At 42.9% G+C, this 24,779-nt stretch overlaps 1 protein-coding gene across 1 annotated transcript in view; it reads left to right on the top strand.

The window, feature by feature from the left end:
- The window catches only part of EXOC2 (exocyst complex component 2), a 357,767-nt gene that overhangs the window by 159,017 nt on the left and 173,971 nt on the right, over positions 1-24,779 (top strand). The window contains exons 12-15 of the mRNA XM_073630963.1: positions 190-314; positions 18,085-18,153; positions 18,608-18,765; positions 20,051-20,172. Of these exons, the coding sequence (XP_073487064.1) occupies positions 190-314; positions 18,085-18,153; positions 18,608-18,765; positions 20,051-20,172 (474 nt within the window). The remainder of the gene's footprint in view (positions 1-189; positions 315-18,084; positions 18,154-18,607; positions 18,766-20,050; positions 20,173-24,779) is intronic.

Below are 24,779 nucleotides of genomic sequence, written 5' to 3' on the forward strand. Positions count from 1 at the left end.
GTCCCACTTGTTGGTGATTCTTCACAAAAAATTAAAATTTTATATCTTTATGTTTGAAGCCTGAAATGTGGCAAAAGGTTGAAAAGTTCAAGGGGGCCGAATACTTTCGCAAGCCACTGTATATATCCTTTAAATGTACTTATTGATTATTACTTTGCATGTAAGCTGTATTTGTTTTCCTTTTCTCAGCTCTGAGATATAAAACACCACATCAGGCAGAGTTTGTGGAAAAGCTAACAAAGGTGGTTGTTGGGCAGCTTCCGAACTTCTGGAAACTCTGGATATCATATTTGAATGGAAGTCTATTTAGTGAGGTAAAAGCCAACAACATCATATAAGCATTTTGCCTCTCTTGTCAAAACTGTTGCTTTAAATCCCTGTTCACTTAAGCACATTTCAGTGTGTAGCACCTTTAATTACAAAAGGGTTTAAACTGTTTCAACACTTCCTTTTTAATGTGTGTTGCAGGTTACCAATAGCAACCATAGACTGCGTTGAATCATTGCGAAATAAGCTAAGCTATGAAAAGCAGTCCTATGCAAAAAAACATAACACGCATGTACATATCAGCTTGTAAAGACCGTTTTCAGTTGTAACTGATACCTGTGCTGCATCCTTTTTAAGTCATGAAGTCGAAAAGTGAATTCGTTGGACTAACCACAGAATAGTTTAGTTATGTCTGTGCAGGAAAGGGTTACATTGCCTACTGAGCTTTTTCTTGAATCATGAATTGTTCTGGTTTCAATATTCTGTTTACAACCTACTTTCTAAAACCAACAGTCATTTTCTCATACTGAACTCTGAGTGCCCATTAAACCCAAGAACAAAAATATATTCTACTACAGCTTACCAATTCTTAAATGTGGTGGCTACATTCGTTTCTTTTAGTTTTTTTTCCTTTTTCACCTGTTTATCTGGCCAGTAAGTCTGTTAATTTTCAACTTCCTTTCCTAGACCAAGCTGTCCAGCAAAAGTGACAATTAGAGTGTTAAGACAAACCATTTAGTACTAACAGGGTGCTTACAATGGTTAGCTTTTATTCATTTATGTATAACCTATACCTCAAAAGGACGTTGTTGTAGTCCATCAAAATCTGCTAAAGCATCTAACACTACCCTCTGCCCAGATTGGCAATGTTGCTGTCCAAAAATGTCTCTGTTGCTCCTCCATAGAGTGGAACTTCTCAAGACTGGAAGTGTGTTACTGGCCAGATCACCAGGTGGAAATAAAGGAAAGAAAGCCTAAAAAAAACTAATGTGGTCACCACATTAAAGGATTGGTATGATGCAATATATATTACATTTTTGGTGTTCTGATTAATACCACTTTAAGTTGCAATTAAATATTGCTTCACGTACAGTACCAGTTGGTGATTTGTTAGATTTCAGCAGACCCACAGGAGATCTTGTGGTATAGGTGTTAAGCATCTGCAAACAATAAACACCTTGCATCTAAGCTTTTCTGGCATCTTCAAGCATCTGCGGTCTTGAGTCCAATGCTTGAAGGGACTTTAATAACCTCTGTTCACCTTTTACACTCAACAGAATAAAAAAAAAATGCACACTAAAGACAGCTCTACAAATTAGACCTACTGTATCTACACAGATGCAGGTGCTAGAAATCTTTAACAAAGCTGAGCTACACTTTCTTTGTAAATTTGGGGCAACACACACACTTGGCGCAGGGCCTCAAAGAAAATCTGTTTTATACAGCTAATCTTAACTAGGAAATAGTTAAAGTAGGAAATGTTGGAACACCTAGATGTGCTATCTTAGGCCTTATGAGATTTTCACTCGTTTTTTTGTTCTGTCTGATATCAGTCATCAGGAAATGAGGGAAAGTCCCCAGTGGGGACACAGACAGAAGTAAAAAGTTGACAAAGGTTTTTGCCCTTTACTCTGCTTTACAAAAAAAACAAGCTGTCTCTGTCCCCTCAATTTTTCTTCAAACCCCCATAAATAGACAGTAAGTGAGAATTCTCTCCAATGGTCCACAGCAGGTAAAAATTGACAGAGGTTCTGATGCTTTCTCTGCTATATCTATAATCAGTTATAAAGTGTTTGCCAGGACTTGAGCTTAAAGCTATAATCAACCCCAAAACAAATATGTATTATATTGCTGCTTACCAATTATTAGATGTGGTGGTTGCATTAGTTTAGGCTTTTTTCCTTTATTTTTAGCTGCTGATCCTGTTATTTTTCAACTTCCTTTAGGCCAAGCTCGCCAAAATATGGCAGATAGAGGGTTGTGACAATCCATTTACTACTGATAGAGGTGCTTATAATGATCAACTATTATTTATGTATGTATGTAAAATCCTTATCCCAAACGGGAAAATAACATTAACTGCTTATTACGTGTTAGCTGGAGCTCAGCCTTACTTTTTTTAGTCAAGCCCATCTAAATCTGTTAGTTCATCTAACACTACCTTCTCCCAAGATTGTCAATTCTGTTGTCCAAAGGTATCTCTGTTGCTCCTCCATCCAGAGTGGAAACACAATAAGACAATAAGTGTGTTACTGGCCAGTTCATCCTCCAAAAATAAAAAATGAAATCCTAGAAAAAGAAAACGAATGCAGCCACCACATTTAAGGATTGTTACACTACAATATATTATATTTCAGTTTTTGGGGGAGTATTAACCACTTTTTGAGCACTGGAGTTCCCCCTAAAATCCATACCAGACTCTTATCCGAGCACACAGCCTGGCAGGTCAGGAAAGGGGGTGGGAGCAAGTGCCCCCCCCCTGAACCACATGCCCTCAACATAGAGGGTGGGGGCTTTGGAGCAGGGGGGCCCCAAAGCACCTTGTCCCCATGTTGATGAGGACAAGGGCCTCTTTCCAACAACCCTGGCCATTGGTTGTCGGGGTTTGCAGGCGGGGGGGCTTATCGGAATCTGGAAACCCCCTTTAACAAGGGGGCCCTTGTTAAAGTGTCAAAAATAGAACACATTACACATGTTTCTAAAGTAATTTATTAATGCAGCTCGGTCGTCTCTTCCGACCTCCTCACCTCTCTGGCTCTTTTGCCTCCTCCGCTAACGTCTTCTGCCTCTGCCAGTTCTTCTCCCCTCTCCGGGTCTTCGCTGATGTCTTCTAGCCCTCTCCGGTTCTTCTCCCTCTGTCCGCTGTCTTCTGCCTCTGCTGGGTCTTCTGCGCTATGTTCTCGCTCTTTTACTGGGTCTTCTCCGCTCTGTTCTTCCGATGTTGACTCAACGCTCTCTCCCGCTCTAATGCCGGGTGTGCGGTGTGCCACTACTTACATTGGCATGGGGTCACCGGAGGCACGCTTCTTATGATGTCACCGCCCATCATGCCCCGGCAGGGGCGTCATAAGGGGTGGGGCCTCCAGATGTAGTCACACGATGACCCTGCCCCATGCCAATATAAGTAGTCGCACACCATGCACCCGGCATTAGAGCAGGAGGGAGCGTTGAGTCAACATCGGAAGAAGAACAAAGGGAGAAGACAGCGGAGAAGACCGGGCAAAAGAGTGAGACGACAGCGGAGGAGACCCGAGAGAAGACAACCAACAGAGGGAGAAGATCCGGAAAGAGCGGAGAAGAACTGGAGAGGGGAGAAGAAGTTGGAAGAGGCACCGGAACTGCTTAATAAATTATTTTAAAAACCTGTGTACTGTGTTTTATTTTTGACACTTTTTTTTCGATGAATGGGTAGGGGCACAATGTACCCCGTACTCATTCACATAGGATGGGGGGCGGGATCTGGGGGCCCCCTTGTTAAAGAGGGCTTCCAGATTCCAATAAGCCCCCACCCGCAGACCCCAGCAACCAACGGCCAGGGTTGTTGTCGGGAAGAGGCAGCTGTCCTCATCAACATGGGGACAAGGTGCTTTGGGCCCCCCCTGCCCCAAAGCATCCACCCCCCCATGTTGAGGGCATGCAGCCTGGTACGGTTCAGGAGGGGTGGGGGGTGCTCGCTCATCCCAACCCCCTTTCCTGACCTACCGGGCTGCGTGCTCGGATAAGGGTCTGGTATGGTTTTTGGGGGGACCCCCACACTGTTTTTTTTTTTTTTTTTTTTTTTTTTTTATTTTTTTTTATTTTATTTGGCGTGGAGTTCCCCTTCAAGATGATCAGAACACAAGTCTAATGCTAAAGTCGGATCAGTTAAGACAGCGATCCAACTTTGCTCCGACTTCAGTGATATTCAATGGGCTGAAGTAGGATCAAAGTCGGACCAAAGTAGTGCAGGGAGCATTTTCAAAGTCGGACTGACTTGTGTTGGACCAGTTAAGATGGCTCCCATAGGGAAACATTGATTTTCACACGTCATGCGACATAAGCTCCCAATGTCGGAGCGTTTGTCGTACCAGTGTGAACCCGGCTTAAAGCCCCTTTCACACTACTGCGACTTCACTGCAATTTCTGCCGCAATTTCAGGAAACGCCTGTGTAACTCTCATCAAAGTCGGGCCAAAGTAGTGCAGGGACTACTTTGAAGTCGGCGCGACTTGAAGTCATACTAATATGAATGGTTGTCATTGGAAATCATGGGGAAGGACTTGTCATGCGACCTTGCAGTCCCAAATCGTAGGACAAGTTGTACAAGTGTGAAAGGGGCCTTAACACTGTTATCTTTCAGAACAAAACTGCGAGAAGATCTTGTAATATTGGTGTTAATTGTGTGCAAGCAATAAAAACCTTGCATGGGAGCTTTTCTGCCATCTTCAAGCATCATCAAGAATCTAATAAACCCCAATGTCCCCCCTGCCCTCCAAAGCATCTAACAAAGCAGGCTTGCAGGACCTGGTCAGAAGATGATATATGGCAAAGGATGACCTAGAGATAGAGCCCACATAAAAGGCCCGGGAAGCCTATGAGCTATGCAAAGGGAGAAGGAGAAGGGTCAAAACTCCAATTCTAAAAGTCCCAGTTCAAACAAATGATAATCGTGATAAATGCAGCTAATGCCTACAAGCAAAAGCAGGGGGGAGGGGTGGAAAGAAGGAAGAGGGAGAAAGAGGGCAGCCAGGGAGGGTACAAATACGCACAGCTTCATTTCCTCCCTTTCTCCTTCCATTTTCCTTCTCCCCCCTTTCTCCCTCTTCCTTCTTTCCACCACTCCCCCCTTCTTTTGCTTGTTGGCATTAGCTTCATTTGTGGATGTTTAGTTTAAACACAGACTGTAAAAAATAAACTGTCAGGGCTTTTCATTCTTTCTCCTCCTCCTGTCCTCTACTAAGAAAAAAAAGAATAGAAGTAATTCCATTTCATGGTAAAATCATGTTAATACACTAGGTCTTTAACCACTTGCCGACCAGCCACCGCAGTTGTACTATGGCAGAATGGCACGGCTGGGCGAAACAACGTTATATAACGTTGCTTCACCTTGTGGCCATTAGGGGGCGCGCGCCCCCTCCCCTCCCCCCCCCCCCCGAGCCAATGTGAGTGCCCGGCGGTCACACTCGCCGCCGGGCTCCCGCGATTGCCGCTGACACACGGAGAACCAGGATCTGTGTGTGTAAACACACAGTTTCCGGTTCTCTGAGGGGAGAACAGACATGTCTGTTCATACAGAGTATGAACAGTGATCTGTCATCTCCCCTGCACAGTCCCCTCCCCCCTTCATTTAGAACATACACCCGGGAACACATTAGCCCCTTGATCGCCCCTAGTGTTAACCCCTTCACTGCCAGTGACATTTTTACAGTAATCAATGCATTTTTATAGCATTGATCGCTGTATTAATGCCAGTGGTCCCAAAAATGTGTCAAAATTGTCCGATGTGTCCACCATAAAGTCGCAGTCCCGTTAAAAATCTCAGATCGCCTCCATTACTAGTAAAAAAAAAAAAAAGATTTATAATAAAAATGCCATAAAACTATCCCCTATTTTTTAGGTGCTATAACTTTTGCATAAACTAATCAATATACGCTTATTGTGATTTTTTTTTTTTTTTACCAAAAATATGTAGAAGAATACATATCGGCCTAAACTGGGGGGAAAAAAAAAAATTTCTTATTATTTTTGGGGGATATTTATTATAGCAAAAAGTAAAAAATAATGCATTTTTTTTTCAAAATTTACGCTCTTTTTTTGTGTATAGCGCAAAAAATAAAAACCAATCAAATACTACCAAAAGAAAGCTCTATTTGTGGGAAAAAAAGGACGTCAATTTTGTTTGGGTGCAACGTCGTACAACCGCACAATTGTCAGTTAAAGCGACGCAGTGCTGAATCGCAAAAAGTGCTCTGGTCAGGAAGGGGGTAAAATCTTCCGGGGCTGGAGCGGTTAAAAGAGCGGTATAGCCAGAACTTTTTTAGCTATACTACTGTTTTGGGTCACAGGAACTGCACTTGTCCCTGTCTCAGCCTGTCGCTCCAGTGCACCCTGGAGGAGCTGAGTGGGGTGCAGTTGTTCTCCACTGTGATCAGACCGAGAGCTGACTGATTAGCAGTCATCTGAAACTTTGTACTTAATACAACATTGCAGCAGCAGAAAAAAACAGACTGTACTTGGACTGCAACAATGACAGCCCAACTGGATTAAACTGCTAGGCAGGGCAGTATTCTAGAATCTTTTATTATTTGTGTTACTGAATCAGCAATGGGATATGTGGGTGGCTGTGTGCTGCCATCATAGAACACTTCCGATGTTGGCTGTGCAAAAATCCAACCTGAAGCTCTTTCTGGGTGGAAAATACAAACTTTGGGCAGATATGGCATCATCACATTTATGTTTTAAAAACATCACATTTAACTCAAAAGTACGTTTGGGTTACAAAGGCTCTCCTTTTAATTACTTTGAATTTGAACCCTGGCTGACTCAGTATGACTGTATAGCTATGACTGTACTAATCATCAAAATGTAATCATGGGGTGACTCTTCTAGGGGGCATATTTATAAAGGATTTGTTTCACATAAGCATTTGTTCTGCTTAAAGCATGTCTGCTTGGTAAAAAAAAGCAATTACATGTTTTTATTTCACAAAAGGTAGCTATTGTTACATTTTACCTGTTGTAATTGTGCAATTCTTCACATTCTGTGGCCAAAATACCCTTTTCCATTTCCCCCTAAAAATACTGTGCTAGTCTATGGAGATATATGGGGTCCATAGTAAGGAAACTGTGTCAATTGCGTATTTTGTCAACTTCACTTTCAACATTAAGGGCCAGTTCACACTGGTCCAACGTGCTCCGGCTTTCAGAGCACAAGTCGCATGGCATGTCAAAATCCTATAAGAGCCATCTTAACTGGTCCGACTGTGAAAATGCTCCCTGCACTACTTTCTCTGGCTTGGGCACGATTTCAGCCCATTGATTTAAATGTAAGTCACATCCAAGTCAGATCATCATCTTAACTGATCTGGCTTGTGGCATGCAACATGTGCTCTGGGGATCTTGAAAGGGAACCCCACGCCAACATAAAAAAAACGGCATGGCCCCCCCCTCCCCAAAATCCATACCAGACCCTTATTCGAGCATGCAGCAGGTCAGGAAAGGGAAAGGGGGGGACGAGCGAGTCATGGGGGTGAGGGTGTTTACTTTGGGGCCAGGGAAGCTCTGCGCCCCCCTACCCCAAAGCACCTTTGTCTCCATGTTGATGGGGACAAGGGCTTCTTCATGACAACCCTGGGCAGTGGTTGTGGGGGTCTGCAGACAGGGTTTATCAGACTCTGGAAGCCACCTTTAACAAGGGGGTCCCCAGATCCCCCCCATGTGAATGAGTAAGGGGTACATTGTACCCCTACCCATTCCCCAAAAAAGTGTCAAAAATAAATAAAAAACGTACACCGGTGTTTGACAAAGTCCTTTATTAAAAATGAAGAATGTCCCCTATAGTAGCTCTAATGTGTCTTCTCCCTCTGGTTCTCTTCCCCCGCCACCGATGTCTTTTCTCTCCTGTTCTTCTCCCTCCGTTGCCAAGGTCTCCCTCCTCCGGTTCTTCTCCCTCTGCTTCTGATGTCTTCTTCCTCCGGTTCTTCTGCTGGTTCTTCTCCCAATGCCAGCTCCCACAGTTGTGCCAGCTCCGTTCCCCATAAGGGGGAGGGGTCTCCAGGTGGCCACGCCCCATGTCTATATCAGAACTGGCAGAGAACGGAGCTGGTACAACTGCAGGAGCTAACATCGGCAGCAGAGGGAGAAGAACCAGAGGAAGAAGACATTGGTAGCGGAAGGAAAAGAACCCCCCCCCCCTTTCCTGACATGCCGGGCTGCATGCTCAGATAAGGGTCTGGTATGGGTTATGGGGGGACCCCACGCTGTTTTTTTGGCGTGGGGTTCCCCCCTCAAGATCCATACCAGACTCAAAGTCTAAACCTGTTCATTGAAGTCGCATGGAAGACGGACATGAAGTTGCAGGGCAAAGTCAGATAAGAAGTCGTGCAACTTCTGTGTCGGAATAGTGTGAAATTAGCCTAAAAATCCAAGAGGGTAATGCCCCACTTCCCTTTTGAAGCACCTAGCATTTGGGCTAATATTCTGAAAATCAAGGAGGAAGAATTTGTGAAGCCCCCTGCCATTCTGATACCAACCGGTATGCTTACAGCTGTTGTTCAAAATGACTAGTGTTTTTTTGGAGAATAAAAGATGAAGCCTGATTTTTAACCAGGGATTCCAATTTAACTTGCCAGTAGTGGACACTAGGGGGGTTTACTCAAACTGGAGAGTGCAAAACCTGGTGCAGCTCTGCATAAAAACCGATCAGCTTCCAGGTTTTAATGTCAGAGCTTAACTGAACAAGCTGAAGTTAGAAGCTGATGGCTACCATTCACAGCTGCACCTGATTCTGAGTGCACTAGTTTTAGTAAATCTCCCCCTAGGTGTCCAGCTGTAGATATGTATTGTTAATATTCCCATTGCACACTTTCCTGAATAGGGTTTAGGAATGTTGGTTGCTGAACCAGCTGGAACTGGAGACATCAAAGATCAAATGTATATGTTTGCCAGCTCACCACAGATCATCGAATGGCATCCAAAATCTTTATTGCAGAAAGACCACAGCACAAGGGACGTAGTACAACATTTCAGAGCCACGTAGGCCCCTTTGTCAGACATGAAATATGCCATATGACATATCACATGGCTGATGAATGGGTCCTGTGTGGCCTCGAAATGTTGTACTTGTCCCTTGTGATGTGATCGTTCTGCAATAGAGATTTTGGACACTATTTACAGAGGTTTGATGTTCCACACATTTGCAAATATATGTATGTGGAAGCCGCAGTGCCTACATCAAAGCTTCTCTGTACACTGTGGTCCTAACTTAGAATTTTTGGGGATCTCCAAGTTTGAGCATACAGTGGATTTAAAGATATAAAAAGTCTTCCTACCCCTGTTAAAATGTCAGGTTTTTGTGACATAAAAAAATAAGACAAAGATAAATAATTTCAGAACTTTTTCCACCTTTAATGTGACCTATAAACTGTACAACTCAGTTGAACAACAAACCGAAATTTTTTAGGTGGAGAGAAGTAAAAATAAAAACTTTAAATAATATGGTTGCATAAGTGTGCACACCTTTAAACTAATACTTTGTTGAAGCATCTTTTGATTTTATTACAGCACTTAGTCTTTTTGGGTATGAGTCTATCAGCATGGCACATCTTGACTTGGCAATATTTGCCCACTCTTTGCAAAAAACACTCCAAATCTGTTCAGATTGTGAGGGCATCTCCTGTGCACAGCCCTCTTCAAATCACCCCACAGATTTTCAATCAGATTCAGGTCTGGGCTCTGGCTGGACCATTCCAAAACCAAAATCTTCTTCGGGTGAAGCCATTTCTTTGTTGATTTGGATGTATGCTTTGGGTAGTTATGTTGAAAGATGAAGTTCCTCTTCATGTTCAGCTTTCTAGCAGTAGCCTGAAGGTTTTGTGCCAATATTGACTGGCATTCCGAACTGTTCATAATTCCATCTACCTTGACTAAGGCCCCTGTTCCAGCTGAAGAAAAACGGCCCCAAAGCATAATGCTGCCACCACCATGCTTCACTGTGGGTATGATGTTCTTTTAGTGATGTGCAGTGTTTTTGCGCCAAACCTACCTTTTGGAATTATGGCCAAAACGTTAAACCTTGGTTTCATCAGTCCATAACAAATTTTCCCACATGTTTTTGGGAGACTTCAGATGTGATTTTGCAAAATTTAGCCAGGCTTGGATTTTTTTTCCTCGTAAGAAAATGCTTCCGTCACTCTACCCCATAGCCCAGACATATGAAGAATATGGGACATTGTTGTCACATGTACAATGAGGGAAAAAAGTATTTGATCCCCTGCTTATTTTGTACGTTTGCCCACTGACAAAAAATGATCAATCTATAATTTTAATGGTAGGTTTATTTTACCAGTGAGAGACAGAACAACAACAGAAATAATGTGGAAAAAAGCATTTAAAAAAGTCGTAAACTGTTTTGCATTTTAATGAGTGGAATAAGTATATGATCACCTATCAATCAGCAGGATGTCTGGCTTCCTGGTGTCTTCTATACAGGTAACGAGCTGAGGTTAGGAGCACTCTCTTAAAGGGAGTGCTCCTAATCTCAGCTTGTTACCTGTATAAAAGACACATGTCCACAGAAGCAATCCATCGGATTCCAATCTCTCCACCATGGCCAAGACCAAAGAGCTGTCCAAGGATGTCAGGTACAAGATTGTAGACCTACACAAGGCTGGAATGGGCTACAAGACCATCGCCAAGCAGCTTGGTGAGAGGGTGACAACAGCTGGTGCGATTATTCGCAAATGAAAGTCGTAAACTGTTTTGCATTTTAATGAGTGGAATAAGTATTTGATCCCCTATCAATCAGCAAGATGTCTGGCTTCCTGGTGTCTTCTATACAGGTAACAAGCTGAGATTAGGAGCTCTCTCTTAAAGGGAGTGCTCCTAATCTCAGCTTGTTACCTGTATAAAAGACACATGTCCACAGAAGCAATCCATCAGATTCCAATCTCTCCACCATGGCCAAGACCAAAGAGCTGTCCAAGGATGTCAGGGACAAGATTGTAGACCTACACAAGACTGGAATGGGCTACAAGACCATCGCCAAGCAGCTTGGTGTGAGGGTGACAACAGCTGGTACGTTTATTCGCAAATGAAAGAAACACAAAATAACTGTCAATCTCCCTCGGTCTGGGGCTCCATGCAAGATCTCACCTCATGGTGTTTCAATACTCATGAAAACGGTGAGGAATCAGCCCAGAACTACACAGGAGAATCTTGTCAATGATCTCAGGCAGCTGGTACCATAGTCACCAAGAAAACAATTGGTAACACACTACGCTGTAAAGGACTGAAATCCTGCAGCACCCGCAAAGTCCCCCTGCTTAAGAAAGAACATGTACAGGCCCCTCTGAAGTTTGCTAATGAACATCTGAATGATTCAGAGGAGAACTGGGTGAAAGTGTTGTGGTCAGATGAGACCAAAATCGAGCTCTTTGGCATCAACTCAACTCACCGTGTTTGGAGGAGGAGGAATGCTGCCTATGAGCCCAAGAACACCATCCCCATCGTCAAACATGGAAGTGGAAACATTATGCTTTGTGGGTGTCTTTCTGCTAAGCGAACAGGACAACTTCACTGCATCAAAGGGATGATGGATGGGCCATGTACTGTCAAATCTTGGGGGAGAACCTCCTTCCCCTAGCTAGGGCGTTGAAAATGGGTCATGGATGGTTATTCCAGCATGACAGTGACCCAAAACACACAGCCAAGGCAACAAAGGAGTTGCTCTAGAAGAAGCACATTAAGGTCCTGGAGTGGCCTAGCCAGTCTCCAGACCTTAATCCCATAGAAAATATGTGGAGGGAGCTGAAGGTTTGAGTTACCAAACGCCAGCCTCGAAACCTTAATGACTTGGAGAGGATCTGCAAAGAGGAGTGAGACAAAATCCTTTGTGAGTAAACCTGATGGCCAACTACAAGAAACATCTGACCTGCGTGATTGCCAACAAGGGTTTTGCCACCAAGTATTAAGTAAGTCATGTTTTGTGAAGGGGTCAAATACTTATTTCACTCATTAAATGCAAATCAATTTATAACTTTTTTTGAAATGCATTTTTCTGGATATTTTTGTTATTTTGACTCTCACTGTTAAAATAAACCTACTATTAAAATTATAGAACGATCATTTTTCTCAAATCGCCTTTCAGGACAACCTTGGAGAGAGCGTAGCTCTGCCTTCTTCACAGGAAACACATGCAGCCTTTAAATCCCTCCTCTTCCACCATGGCCTCAGTCATTGTGTTTCCTCCACCATGGTGGAAGCATGTGCAGGGAACCAGGGAGCTGCGCTCTCTCCAAGGTTGGGAGTGTCAGGCTTACCTTTTGTTTTTGTCAGTTAAAAGACCATCCCAGCATCCCCCAGGGGCGGTGGGTGTCTCGGTGTCCCCCGTCTCTCTGTCTCAGGGGGGTTAAGACCCTCATGAGGTGCGGCATCTCTGTACCTGGATTCCGCTGTTTGGGCTCCTGGAGATGGCTCTGGTGGTCGGGCGGGGGTCGCTGCTGGTCAGCTGCGCGTCCCGCATCTCGGTTTCGGGTCCCAGCCGGCGAGTGTGTCATCTCCGGTGACGTGGTTTCCTGAGGGGGCGTGTCGCTGCTGGTTCCAAGCACCTGGAACGCAGAGACCAGGGGACGGGTCAGAGGACCGACGCTTCCATTTCCGGCCCTCGCTGATGACGCGTGGCCCAGGAACATTTTAAAAACCTGTGGGTTTTTCTTCCTGGATTTTCTGCTGATTTTCTCTACAAAATGGAGAGCAAAACAGCCACGGCGGATGCAGGTGCCCCTAGCACCAGTCAAGCCCAGGTAACAGTGGTACAGTGGTGCCTCTTTTCCTTATGGGCTTTGTTGTTTTTGTTTGTTTCCTCCCTGAGGGGAGCCTGTAGCTGCAGGGTCAGAGGTTACTTCACTCGGACCCTGCAGCGTGGTCTAGGCACCTCACTGCTGATGGGATTTTTTCTGTCTTCTCTGGCTTGGTGGTGGGTCTGTTAGACATTAGTGTGTTTTAGGGACACCAGGTTTAGTTGAAACTGTTTGTCGTTGCAGGAAAAGGCGTTAGGAAAAACTAAACATATAAATCCACCAAGCCAGAGGAAATGTCCTTCTTGCAAGAACCACCTTAGAGATTCATGTGCAGATCCTGTATTAAAGATCTGGTGGAGGAAGAAACGTCCCAGCAATACAAGGACTTATTCTCCTCTGTAAGGGAACTTACAAACTCGCTGAGTTCCGTCAGGTCCATATTGGTACAGAATCCAGCAGCTCAGGTTGAGCCCCAGAATCCACCACCTAGTCCAAAAGCATCCTCATCCAGACTAGTGGAGACTGAGGACTCAGGTGATGAAGGGGGAAGTACTCTTCTCTCACTCAGGGACTCAGATGAGGAGGAAGAGGAAGATGATGGCAGAACCTCTCTGTACAAGCTATCCCTAGAGGAAGTGGATGACCTCTTAAGAGCAATCTACACTGCTCTTGAAATTCAGGAAGAAAAGGTACAGCTGTCAGTACACAACAAAATGTACCAGGGTCTGGATGAATCCAAACGCAGAGTGTTTCCAGTTCATAGGATCCTATCAGAGTCAGTCAAGAAAGAATGGAAGGACCCTGAGAGGGCCCCTTTTTTCTCCAAGACCCTTAGGAGAAGGTTTCCATTTGAGTATAAAGACTCTGACGTTTGGAATAAGAAAACATGGATAGATGCTGCTTTCTCGCAGGTTTCTAGACGCACAGACCTCGCCTTTGAGAATATGGGGGTGCTGAAGGACCCGATGGATAAGAAGGCAGACTCCCTTCTTAAAAAAGCTTGGGATGCTACATCAGTCAGTCTCAAACCTGCTATGACTTCCATGGTTGTGACAAGGAACCTGGAATGCTGGGTGGAAAAGCTGAAAAGCCACGTTGAATCGGGCACACCGCGTAAAGATTTGTTAGAGTCTTTTCCCTTAATACTAAAAGCTGTTACGTATATGGCTGATGCATCAGCTGAATCAGTCAAGTTGGAGGCAAGGTCATCAGCACTGGTAAACTCAGCCAGACATGCGGTCTGGCTGAAGACCTGGTCTGGTGCACAGCTTCCAAGGTTAAGCTGTGCAGTTTACCTTTTTCAGGTGATTTTCTTTTTGGTCCAAAGCTTGAATCCGTCCTGGATAGGATAGCCGACAAGAAAAAGGCTTTCCCTGCCAAAAAGAAACAGCCGATTAAAAAGAATTTTCGTGCTGTTCAACAGTCCCATAAGAGTAAGGAGCAGGACCGTAAGAGCCGTTGGGTCTCTCAAAGGGGTAAGGGAAGAGGAGTTCTTTTCAGATCTCCCCCAGATCTCCCCCAGACCAGCCCAGGTCTTCCCAGGGGAAGATTGTCAGCTTTTCACCTACAGTGGAACATGACATGTCCAAGTCTGTTTGTGAAAAGCATCATAGCTCAGGGATACAGCCTGGAATTTTCAGAGCCACCCCCGAGCAGATTTTATGTTACAGCCCTACCAAAAGATCGGGAAAAAGTTTCTGCAATGGTGAGCCTACTGCAGGATCTGATTGAGCAAGAAGTAATCATCCAGATCAGGAGGGCAGGGGCTCCTACTCTCATATATTCCTGGTAAAGAAGCCTTTAGGGAAGTACCGCTTGATCTTGAACTTAAAAATCTTGAACAAATCAATACGGTACAAACATTTCAGGATGGACACAATCTTTTCAATTACAAAGTTACTGACTCCAGGCTGTTTCATGGCATCCCTGGATCTAAGAGATGCTTATCTTCATGTTCCGATAAATCCGACTTCTCAACGCTTTCTACGTCTGGCAGTGGATCTGGGGAACTCAGTATGGCACCTCCAATTCAAAGCTCTACCATTCGGACTTTCATCCTCCACCAGTATCTTCACGAAAATAATGGCGGAAGCTCTGGAACCTCTGAAGTTGAGAGGGATTTCAGTTGTTCCCTATCTGGACAACCTGCTGTTCTTCGCAGACTCCAAAGAACAAGTCTTACAAAATCTCCAGATGTCCCAGACCTACCTCAAGAATTTAGGGTGGCTCCTGAATTTAGAAAAATCTAATCTGGAACCCTCACAGGAGATGAAGTTCCTGGGGTATACCATAAATTCGGTGCTTCAAAAAGTTTTTCTTCCGCAGGAAAAAAGGGAAAAGATCCAGTTAGCGGTGAAACAGGTTCAGAACAACCTGTCCGTGTCAGCCAGGTCAGCTATGGCAGTGTTGGGTCTTCTTACAGCATCGATTCCCGCCATTCAGTGGGCTAGATTGCATTCAAGGCCCCTCCAGTTAAACATACTACACAGTTGGTCATACCAGGAACCATTAGAAAAACAGATAAAACTTTCCTTAAAGGTAAAGAGGGCTCTCTGGTGGTGGAGAAATCCGTCCAACCTGACAAAAGGCCTTTCTTGGGTCTTTCCCCTGGACAAGCGTCTAAAGACGGACGTGAGTTCCTGGGGCTGGGGAGCCCTCCTGGACGGTCAGACTTCTCATGGGGTCTGGTCAAAGTCGGAAACCCAAAATTCTTCAAACTGGCGGGAACTGAAGGCAGTTTTTCTGGGTCTTCTAGCCTTTCAACATGTAGTAAAGGGCCATCATGTTCAGGTTCTGTCAGACAATACAACTGCAGTAGCCTACATAATGAAACAAGGGGGAACCAGGAGCAAAAGGCTCCTAGAGTTGGCCAGTCTATTACTGACCTGGGCGGAACAGAACGTGGTCTCATTATCAGCAGTCCACCTGAAAGGTTCTCAGAATCTGCTAGCAAATCTTCTAAGCAGACGGAAGCTGGTGGAAGTGAAATGGAGCCTAAATCAAGAAGTCCTCCTGATGATCTTCAAAGCTTGGGGGCTACCCCAAATAGATCTGTTTGTCAACCAACAAAACTCAAAAGTACGCAAATTCTTCTCTCTCCACCGAGGAGATCAAGCAGTAGGCATAGATGCTTTCGCCCATCAGTGGCATTACCAGCTGTGCTATGCTTTTCTCCCCTTTCCTCTGATACCACTGGTCTTAAGAAAGTTCAGAGAAGAAAAAATCAATCTGATCCTGGTCACTCCCTTCTGTCCAAAAAGGCCTTGGTTCGCGGCTCTGTTAAATCTAGCCACGGAACCTCCATAGAAGTTACTGTCCAGAAAAGATCTTCTATCGCAGGGGTCAGTGAACCATCCGGAAGTGGACTATTTTCAGTTAACAGCTTGGTTTCTGAAGAAGACCTCTTGAAGGCAGAAGGACTATCTGACAAAGTAGTATAGACCCTTCTTTCAAGTAGAAAAGAGGTCACTTGAGCCATATACATGAAGGTCTGGAAAAAATTGAACTCCTGGTGTGCTTCTAAAGGCCTCCAGGTTAAGCGTTCAGTATCTGTTCTTGAATTTCTCCATGAGGGAATAGAGAAGGGACTGGCAGTCAGCACCCTGATATCTCAGGTGGCGGCTTTATCTGTTTATTTTGAAAGAACTTTATCCAAAGAAGCTTTATTTTCAAGTTTTTTCAGGGCACTCGCACAAAATAGGCCAGTAGCCCTTAAAGATTTTCCCAGTTGGGATTTGTCTATTGTTTTGCAGGGTCTCTCGCGAGCTCCGTTTGAACCCTTAAAAGAAGCATTCTTGCAGAATTTGGTTCTCAAAACAATTTTTCTGGTGGCCATCACCTCTGCAAGAAGAATCAGTGAGCTCCAAGCTCTGGCAGTTACAGAACCTTTTCTGAAAGTTTTTGCAGACAGAGTGGGCCTTCAAACAGACCCAGCGTTTCTTCCTAAGGGGGCTCTTCTACCTTTTACCGATCACAAGAAATAATCCTGTAAATGTATTACCACTCCTAAAAAATAAAAAAAAAATATACAAGTGCAAAATAGGAATATCCTTAATAGCGTGCTGTTCTGTGTCCACTATTGTGTATCCAAATTATCTTACAACACATCATAATCCTTATATAAACATTACCACTGATAAAAAAAATACCTTACGTACTGCCAGCAGTTATTAAAGTGCAAGTGTAAAAAAGTAATTAAAAAATGAAATACGTGCCAATGTTACTCTCTGACCATTAAATCTCAAATGTCAACATATAAGTGTAGAACACAGTGCAATAAATATCCTCAACATATATGTGTACTCACTGAATGTCCTCAGTGAGTTATCACTTCTGTGCAATAGTGACGTTCCTTCTCAATATAAAGTGCTTCTACTTCCACCACTTAACGTGACTTCACCACCACCTAGTGCAATGGCCACTCACCAGATATATTTAGAAAATGCGCCTTTGGTTCATTTATTTAGGATAACCACTCCGTTTATGATGGATCCAGTAGCAGCCCTTCCAAGCAATATACTAGTGCCTCTTGCTCTGTTTAGTTCTCATAAAAACATATGGATAGCCATCATAGTCTAATATGTAACTCTCATTTTATTAAAAAGATAAAAACATAGTTGAACTCGCATCTTATCACATCCTTCCCGACACCAAAGTGGACAACTGCCTTTGCAAAACTTCTTCTGAAAATGCTAGGCTTTAGGATTTTTTCTCCTATTCCACACATGTACTCTTAAGCTGGGTACACACATAGTGAAATTCAGCAGTATTGCAGGTGAGAGATCAGACATCTAATCTTTTTCACATATATATCTAAACATACTATATATTAAAAGACAATTATTCCTTATCGTTCAGCAATTTCAGCTTATTATGTTATGTGCTTTGTATATGCAGTTAAATAGTTATTTGTGCCTATAGGATAGGCATTACATGCTGAAATATAGTTGACATTTACGCCCATAGTATAATTGTTACAAGCCGTGTCACATCATTTGCAAAATATAGCATGCTCTATGGCTGGACTAATCAACATGCAGTGTCTTTTTTTTAGTCCATTTTTACTGAAGCAGTGATATATAATTTCATAGAATACATGTTCTGATATTACTGATGATGAACACATGACTATAGTGTACCAAGAACTTATTTTCTAATTAAGCTTTGGGTGTGTTGGAAAGTGCAAGCTAAATAGCTTTCACAGTTTGTTTTAGTGTGAAACCTTGACTTCGTGCATATGGAGAGGATACTCTGAAAAAACGTTAGCCTTGATTTGTTTTGCTCACTTGTACTTACAGCTGTCATTGGGTTTTTTTTGTTTAGACGGCAGAAAAATCTGGACAAATGGAAAAACAGAGAAAAAATGTGAAACAAAGGCCAAATGATTTCAAGGTAAGATAACAGTACTGTAGTGTATTGGTGGTGTATGTACATGCGCTTTCCAACAATATGTGTAAATGAAGACGTTTTTACTCTGGCTATGTTTTGGAATATACTAAAGCGTTATGTAGGTCAGCTAAGTCTTGCCACATGAAGTACAGAATAATTGCAGATATGTAAAATGTTACTAGAATGACTTTTGGAATTTAACTTAAGCCTTGGTAATCTCTTTCCATTTTTCTGTTTTTGAAGGATGAAAGTGATGTAAAGTTACTTCTGCATTATACTTTTTTTTCCTCCAATTGTGTAACACTGTACAAGCCATACTGTCATTAGAGCCCTCCTTTGTTCTTATTTTGGTGTATTTCAATATGGTGTCATCCTTCTATGCTCTTTTTTCCTGATTTATTCCCTGCTAATTATGCTTATGTTCCAACTTTCTATCTATTCTTTATTTGTGCTCTAGAAAATGATTCAGGAAGTGATGCAGTCCCTTGTGAAGCTCATCCGTGGAGCCTTGCTCTCATTTACTCTTAGTGAAGATGACGTAAAGAAGTATGGTGGCTGGGATTTAAAGGCTGAATTATCTGGGCCCTGGTTGGCTCATGTTGTCCAGACTGTCAGGTAAGGAAGAGCCAAAAGGTAAAACCAAAGGCATATTTTCTCCTGTTGATAATATGGCCTCTAAACCAGTGGTATATGTGCCCTTAGTAATATTTATAAGAGTTTCTAGGGTGCACCTAAATGTTCAATTACATTCAACAGTTTAAAGGTTTTGTAATTAACTAAAAGTAAACCCCATTAAAGTGTACCTATCACTTTGCCCATTAATTTTGTCCCAGCCCTGCACCCTTGCAGAAAAGAGGAGGTCAACTTTGCTCTCAACTACCCCCACAAGACAGTACTCTTGCCTGCAAGACGGTGCCTGTAAACTGGCCACTTGGCATGTACTTGTTTGCCCATAGCCTAAATTACTGAAAAACTGTAGTTTTTTTGTTTGTTTTTTGTTATTTAACTGGGGCTCTTTTTGGAGGGTGAGTGCTTTATAACCTTATTCTTTAAAGCTCAACTCCAGGAGTTCAGCCACTTTGTATTATATGCTGGCTTACTATGAGTTCAGTCCAAAGAGGTGCATGTCTTTTTTATTTACAAATGACATTTTTATCGAGCTCTGGGGAGTAAAGCTATCCCATACTATCAGAGATCTGACACTGGACCTTTTGGTCTCAGCTCTTGTAGCTGCCTAGTGGCTTGCAGCTGCCGTGCCTCTTTGTACCCAATGACAGAGTGCTTTGTGTTATGTAAGGATGAGCTCCGGCGTGTTCGCACAGCCTACGTGCAGAGCTAATCACAGGCAGTGAGACATTGTCCTGATGCGCGGCTGCAGAGATCGGGAAATGTCTCACTGTCTGTGATTAGCGCAGCACAGTGCCGACTTCATGGCGGGCTCTGCACGTGGACTGTGGGAACACGCCGGAGCTCATCCTTGGTGTTATGTGAATCTATTAGCAGAATACAAACCTTCTGTGAATGGGCAGCACAGGGGAAGAGTGGGAAAAGCTGCTGTGTAGAGAAGACAATGTGTACTCCCTGAGCTACCATAAAACTGTCAGATGTAAATAAAAAGAGAAGTGCAGGAGGTGGCATGCACCTTATTGGACCTTATTGGACCTTATTGGACTTGACCCCTAATATGCCTGTACATATTACATGTGGATGAATTCCTGGAGTTTAGCTTTAAGATGTTGGCAGATATCATTTTAGTATGCCACGGTAAAATGCTTGCTGTTTTGTGTCTCTAGGGCTTCAGTAAATATGTTTCCAATTTTACTGAAAATACACATCAAATGTAAAGGTAAACTGGTGGAAAGTTCTTAGACGAAAAAATGTAACTTTTTGGGTTTTTCAGACTTAGTTATGAATCTCTGACAGCACTTGAGATCCCCAATGACATGCTGCAATCCATACAAGACCTTATCCTTGATTTACGAGTTCGCTGTGTCATTGTCACCTTACAGCATACAGCAGAAGGTAATTGTATGTCTGTCATGTTTCTACTATAAATATTGTAGTTGCCAACACTGCATCAAACATTGCGAGTTGTAAATGTCATGCTCAGAAGATATCTATTTTAGATTTCTTTAGCAATCCTACTTCCATATTTGATTGTGTTAAATCCTAGTTCCAGCTAAGTTTTGAATAGACTAAGGAAGAGTTAGAATCTCTGTCACGTTTTTATTGGTGATTGTGTCCACATTCAGGAGATTTCTGTGCACTTCTGTGTAGATACTAGAACAAAATCCGAGCAGGACATTTCTTCAAGGGACACATACAACAATTAAAACAATTTTTAAATAAAGTTTACAAAGAACCTCGGTTAATGTTGTGTGGTTAAATGAACAGGAACTAAAGGGAGTCTCTCCAACTAAAAACTAAAACTTATTTTAGTTTTATTATTTTATTTATTTGCTGGAATAAAATACATTCTGTGCTCAGAAGCCTTTAACCACTTCAGCCCCAGAAGGATTTACCCCCTTCCTGACCAGAGCACTTTTTACAATTTGGCACTGCGTCGCTTTAACTGCTAATTGCGCGGTCATGCAATGCTGTACCCAAACAAAATTTGCGAAAATTTTGAAAAAAAAATGATATTTTCTATTTTTTGTTCTAAAAAAAAAATCCAATAAACTCAATTTTAGTCATACATTTAGGCCAAAATGTATTCGGCCACATGTCTTTGCTAAAAAAAAATGTCAATAAGTGTATATTTATTGGTTTGCGCAAAAGTTATAGCGTCTACAAACTAGGGTACATTTTCTGGAATTTACACAGCCTTTAATTTATGACTGCCTATGTTGTTTCTTGGGGTGCTAAAATGGCAGGGCAGTACAAAACCCCCACAAATGACCCAATTTTGGAAAGTAGACACCCCAAGGAAATTGCTGAGAGGCATGTTGAGCCCATTGAATATTCATTTTTTTTGTCCCAAGTGATTGAATAATGACAAAAAAAAAAAAAAAAATTACAAAAAGTTGTCACTAAATGATATATTGCTCACACAGGCCATGGGCATATGTGGAATTGCACCCCAAAATACATTTAGCTGATTCTCCTGAGTATGGGGATACCACATGTGTGGGACTTTTTGGGAGCCTAGCCGCGTACAGGGCCCCGAAAACCAATCACTGCCTTCAGGGTTTCTAAGGGCGTACATTTTTGATTTCCCTCCTCACTATCTATCACAGTTTTGAAGGCCATAAAATGCCCAGATGGCATAAACCCCCCCCAAATGACCCCATTTTGGAAAGTAGACACCCCAAGCTATTTGCTTTGAGGCATGTTGAGTCCATGGAATATTTTATATTTTGACACAAGTTGCGGGAAAGTGACAATTTTTTTTTTTTTTTGCACAAAGTTGTCACTAAATTATATATTGCTCACACAGGCCATGGACAAATGTGGAATTGCACCCCAAAATACATTTAGCTGCTTCTCCTGAGTATGGGGATACCACATGTGTGGGACTTTTTAGGAGACTAGCCGCGTACGGGGCCTAGAAAACCAATCACCGCCTTCAGGATTTCTAAGGGTGTAAATTTTTGATTTCACTCTTCACTGCCTATCACAGTTTCGGAGGCCATGGAATGCCCAGGTGGCACAACCCCCCCCCCCAAATGACCCCATTTTGGAAAGTAGACACCCCAAGCTATTTGCTGAGAGGCATGGTAAGTATTTTGCAGCTCTCATTTGTTTTTGAAAATAAAGAAAGACAAGAAAAAAATTTTTTTTTTCTTTTTTCAATTTTCAAAACTTTGTGACAAAAAGTGAGGTCTGCAAAATACTCACTATACCTCTCAGCAAATAGCTTGGGGTGTCTACTTTCCAAAATGGGGTCATTTGGGGGGGGGGGGTTGCCACCTGGGCATTCCATGGCCTCCGAAACTGTGATAGGCAGTGAAGAGTGAAATCAAAAATTTACGCCCTTAGAAAGCCTGAAGGCGGTGCTTGGTTTTCGGGGTCCTGTGCGCAGCTAGGCTCCCAAAAAGTCCCACACATGTGGTATCCCCATACTCAGGAGAAGCAACAGAATGTATTTTGGGGTGTAATTTCACATATTCCCATGGCATGTTTGAGCAATATATCATTTAGTGACAACTATGTGCAAAAAAAAAAAAAAATTGTCTCTTTCCCGCAACTTGTGTCACAATATAAAATATTCCATGGACACGACATGCCTCTCAGCAAATAGCTTGGGGTGTCTACTTTCCAAAATGGGGTCATTTGGGGGAGGTTTGAACTGTCCTGGCATTTTATGCACAACATTTAGAAGCTTATATCACACATCACCCACTCTTCTAACCACTTGAAGACAAAGTCCTTTCTGACACTTTTTGATTACATGGAAAAAAAATTTTTTTTTTGCAAGAAAATTACTTTGAACCCCCACACATTATATATATATTTAAAAGCAAATGCCCTACAGATTAAAATGGTGGGTGTTTCATTTTTTTTTTTCACACAGTATTTGCGCAGCGATTTTTCAAACGCATTTTTTGGGGAAAAAACACACTTTTTAAAATTTTAATGCACTAAAACACACTATATTGCCCAAATGTTTGATGAAATAAAAAAGATGATCTTAGGCCGAGTACATAAATACCAAACATGACATGCTTTAAAATTGCGCACAAACGTGCAGTGGCGACAAACTAAATACATTTTTAAAAGCCTTTACAGGTTACCACTTTAGATTTACAGAGGAGGTCTACTGCTAAAATTACTGCCCTCGATCTGACCTTTGCGGTGATACCTCACATGCATGGTGCAATTGCTGTTTACATTTGACGCCAGACCGACGCTTGCTGGGTGCTTTTTTTTTTTTTTTTTTTTTTTTTTTTAATTATTTTTTTGCTTTTTTATCTTATTTTTAAACTGTTCCTTTCATTTTTTTTTTTTAATCATTTTTATTGTTATCTCAGGGAATGTAAATATCCCCTATGATAGCAATAGGTAGTGACAGGTACTCTTTTTTGAAAAAATTGGGGTCTATTAGACCCTAGATTTCTCCTCTGCGCTCAAAGCATCTGACCACAGAATGCTTTCCCAATTTCCCAATGGCGCTGTTTACATCCGGCGAAATCTAAGTCATAAAATGCTTGTAGCTTCCGGTTTCTTAGGCCATAGAGATGTTTGGAGCCACTCTGGTCTCTGATCAGTTCTATGGTCAGCTGGCTGAATCACCGGCTGCATTCTCAGGTTCCCTGTTGAGACAGGAGAGCCAGAGAAAAACACGGAAGACGGTGGGGGGGGCATTCCCTCCCACTGCTTGTAAAAGCAGTCTAGAGGCTAATTAGCCGCTAGGATTGCTTTTACATGAAAGCCGACCGCTGGCTGAAAAGAATGATACCAAGATGATACCTAAACCTGCAGGCATCATTCTGGTATAACCACTCAAAGTCGTGAATGGCGTACCTGAAGACAAAAAAATGGTTAACAATAAAGCACAGTAAACGGTAAAGTATAAAAAATTGCATACCTGAAAAGCAAACATGATAAAACATAATAACAATAAAACATTGCAGAATAGAATACAGTAAAAAAGAGCAGAATAGAGAGAGAACAATAAAACGACAACTATTTTTTTTTATTATATATTTTTGTTTGTGTTTTTATTTTTTATTTTTTTACACTTTGTTTGTAACTGTAACTTTTATAACTGTAACCGGTTCCAGGTTCGGGTCTCTCAAAATGCGATGGCATCTTGGGAGACCCTGTTAAAGTGCGCCTAGTCTGTGGAATGCTGTACCCTATGCTAATACTCAACTAGTGTATGGTAGCGTTCAAAACATTCACCAATGCAAAGACCAGGATTGTCAGGACAGGAGGGACAATAATAGCGGGTGTCACGCCTATATCCGCGCTTGCTGCAGACACGACATCTTTTTTGGGGGGGTTAGTTGGGTAGGGGTACTCGGGAGGACATAAAGAAAATGCCTCTCATGCAGCTGACTGCATTTGGTTGGGGATGTGAATGGGGGAAGTACGGGCGCTGCAGAAGTGGTGGGTTCCCAATTAGGATTGACGAATGCAGCAGGAAGGGCATTATGGGCACGACGGGCCTGTGTTTGTCTTTTTGGTGGCAGCGGGACACCTACTTGTGCTTGCCACCTCACCAGCTTGAACTGCACTTATGGGACTCGCCACGTCACCAAGTGTTACTGCAGTGCTGGTTTGACTACGACCGGGGTGTACTAGGGCGCTGGTGCTTGCCAGTTCACCAAAACGCTACCAAAAAAACTGTTAGCGATCGCAGGGATCAGGCCTGACTCTGCAAATGCTGCAGTTATGCGTTTAGTGTTTTGTAAGTGACAGTGATCGATCGATACTGCACTTGGGTGGGCTGGGCCGGGCCAGGCGGGGGGGCAGAACGCAGGTGTTAGCAGGTATCTGGGCTGATCCCGCTAACACTGCGTTTTTGGGAACCCTAAACTGCTGGGGACGCTAGTATAGATCTGATCGAATCAGATATTGATCCGTTCAGATACTATACCACTAAGGGAGGTGTACGCTGCGTGCGTGGGTGTTAGCGGTACTGGCGCTAACCTGACGCTGCCTGGGGCAGGTGCTTGCCAGTTCAC

This window comes from Aquarana catesbeiana, linkage group LG05, assembly GCF_042186555.1.
Source record: "Aquarana catesbeiana isolate 2022-GZ linkage group LG05, ASM4218655v1, whole genome shotgun sequence".
Lineage (NCBI taxonomy): Eukaryota > Metazoa > Chordata > Amphibia > Anura > Ranidae > Aquarana > Aquarana catesbeiana.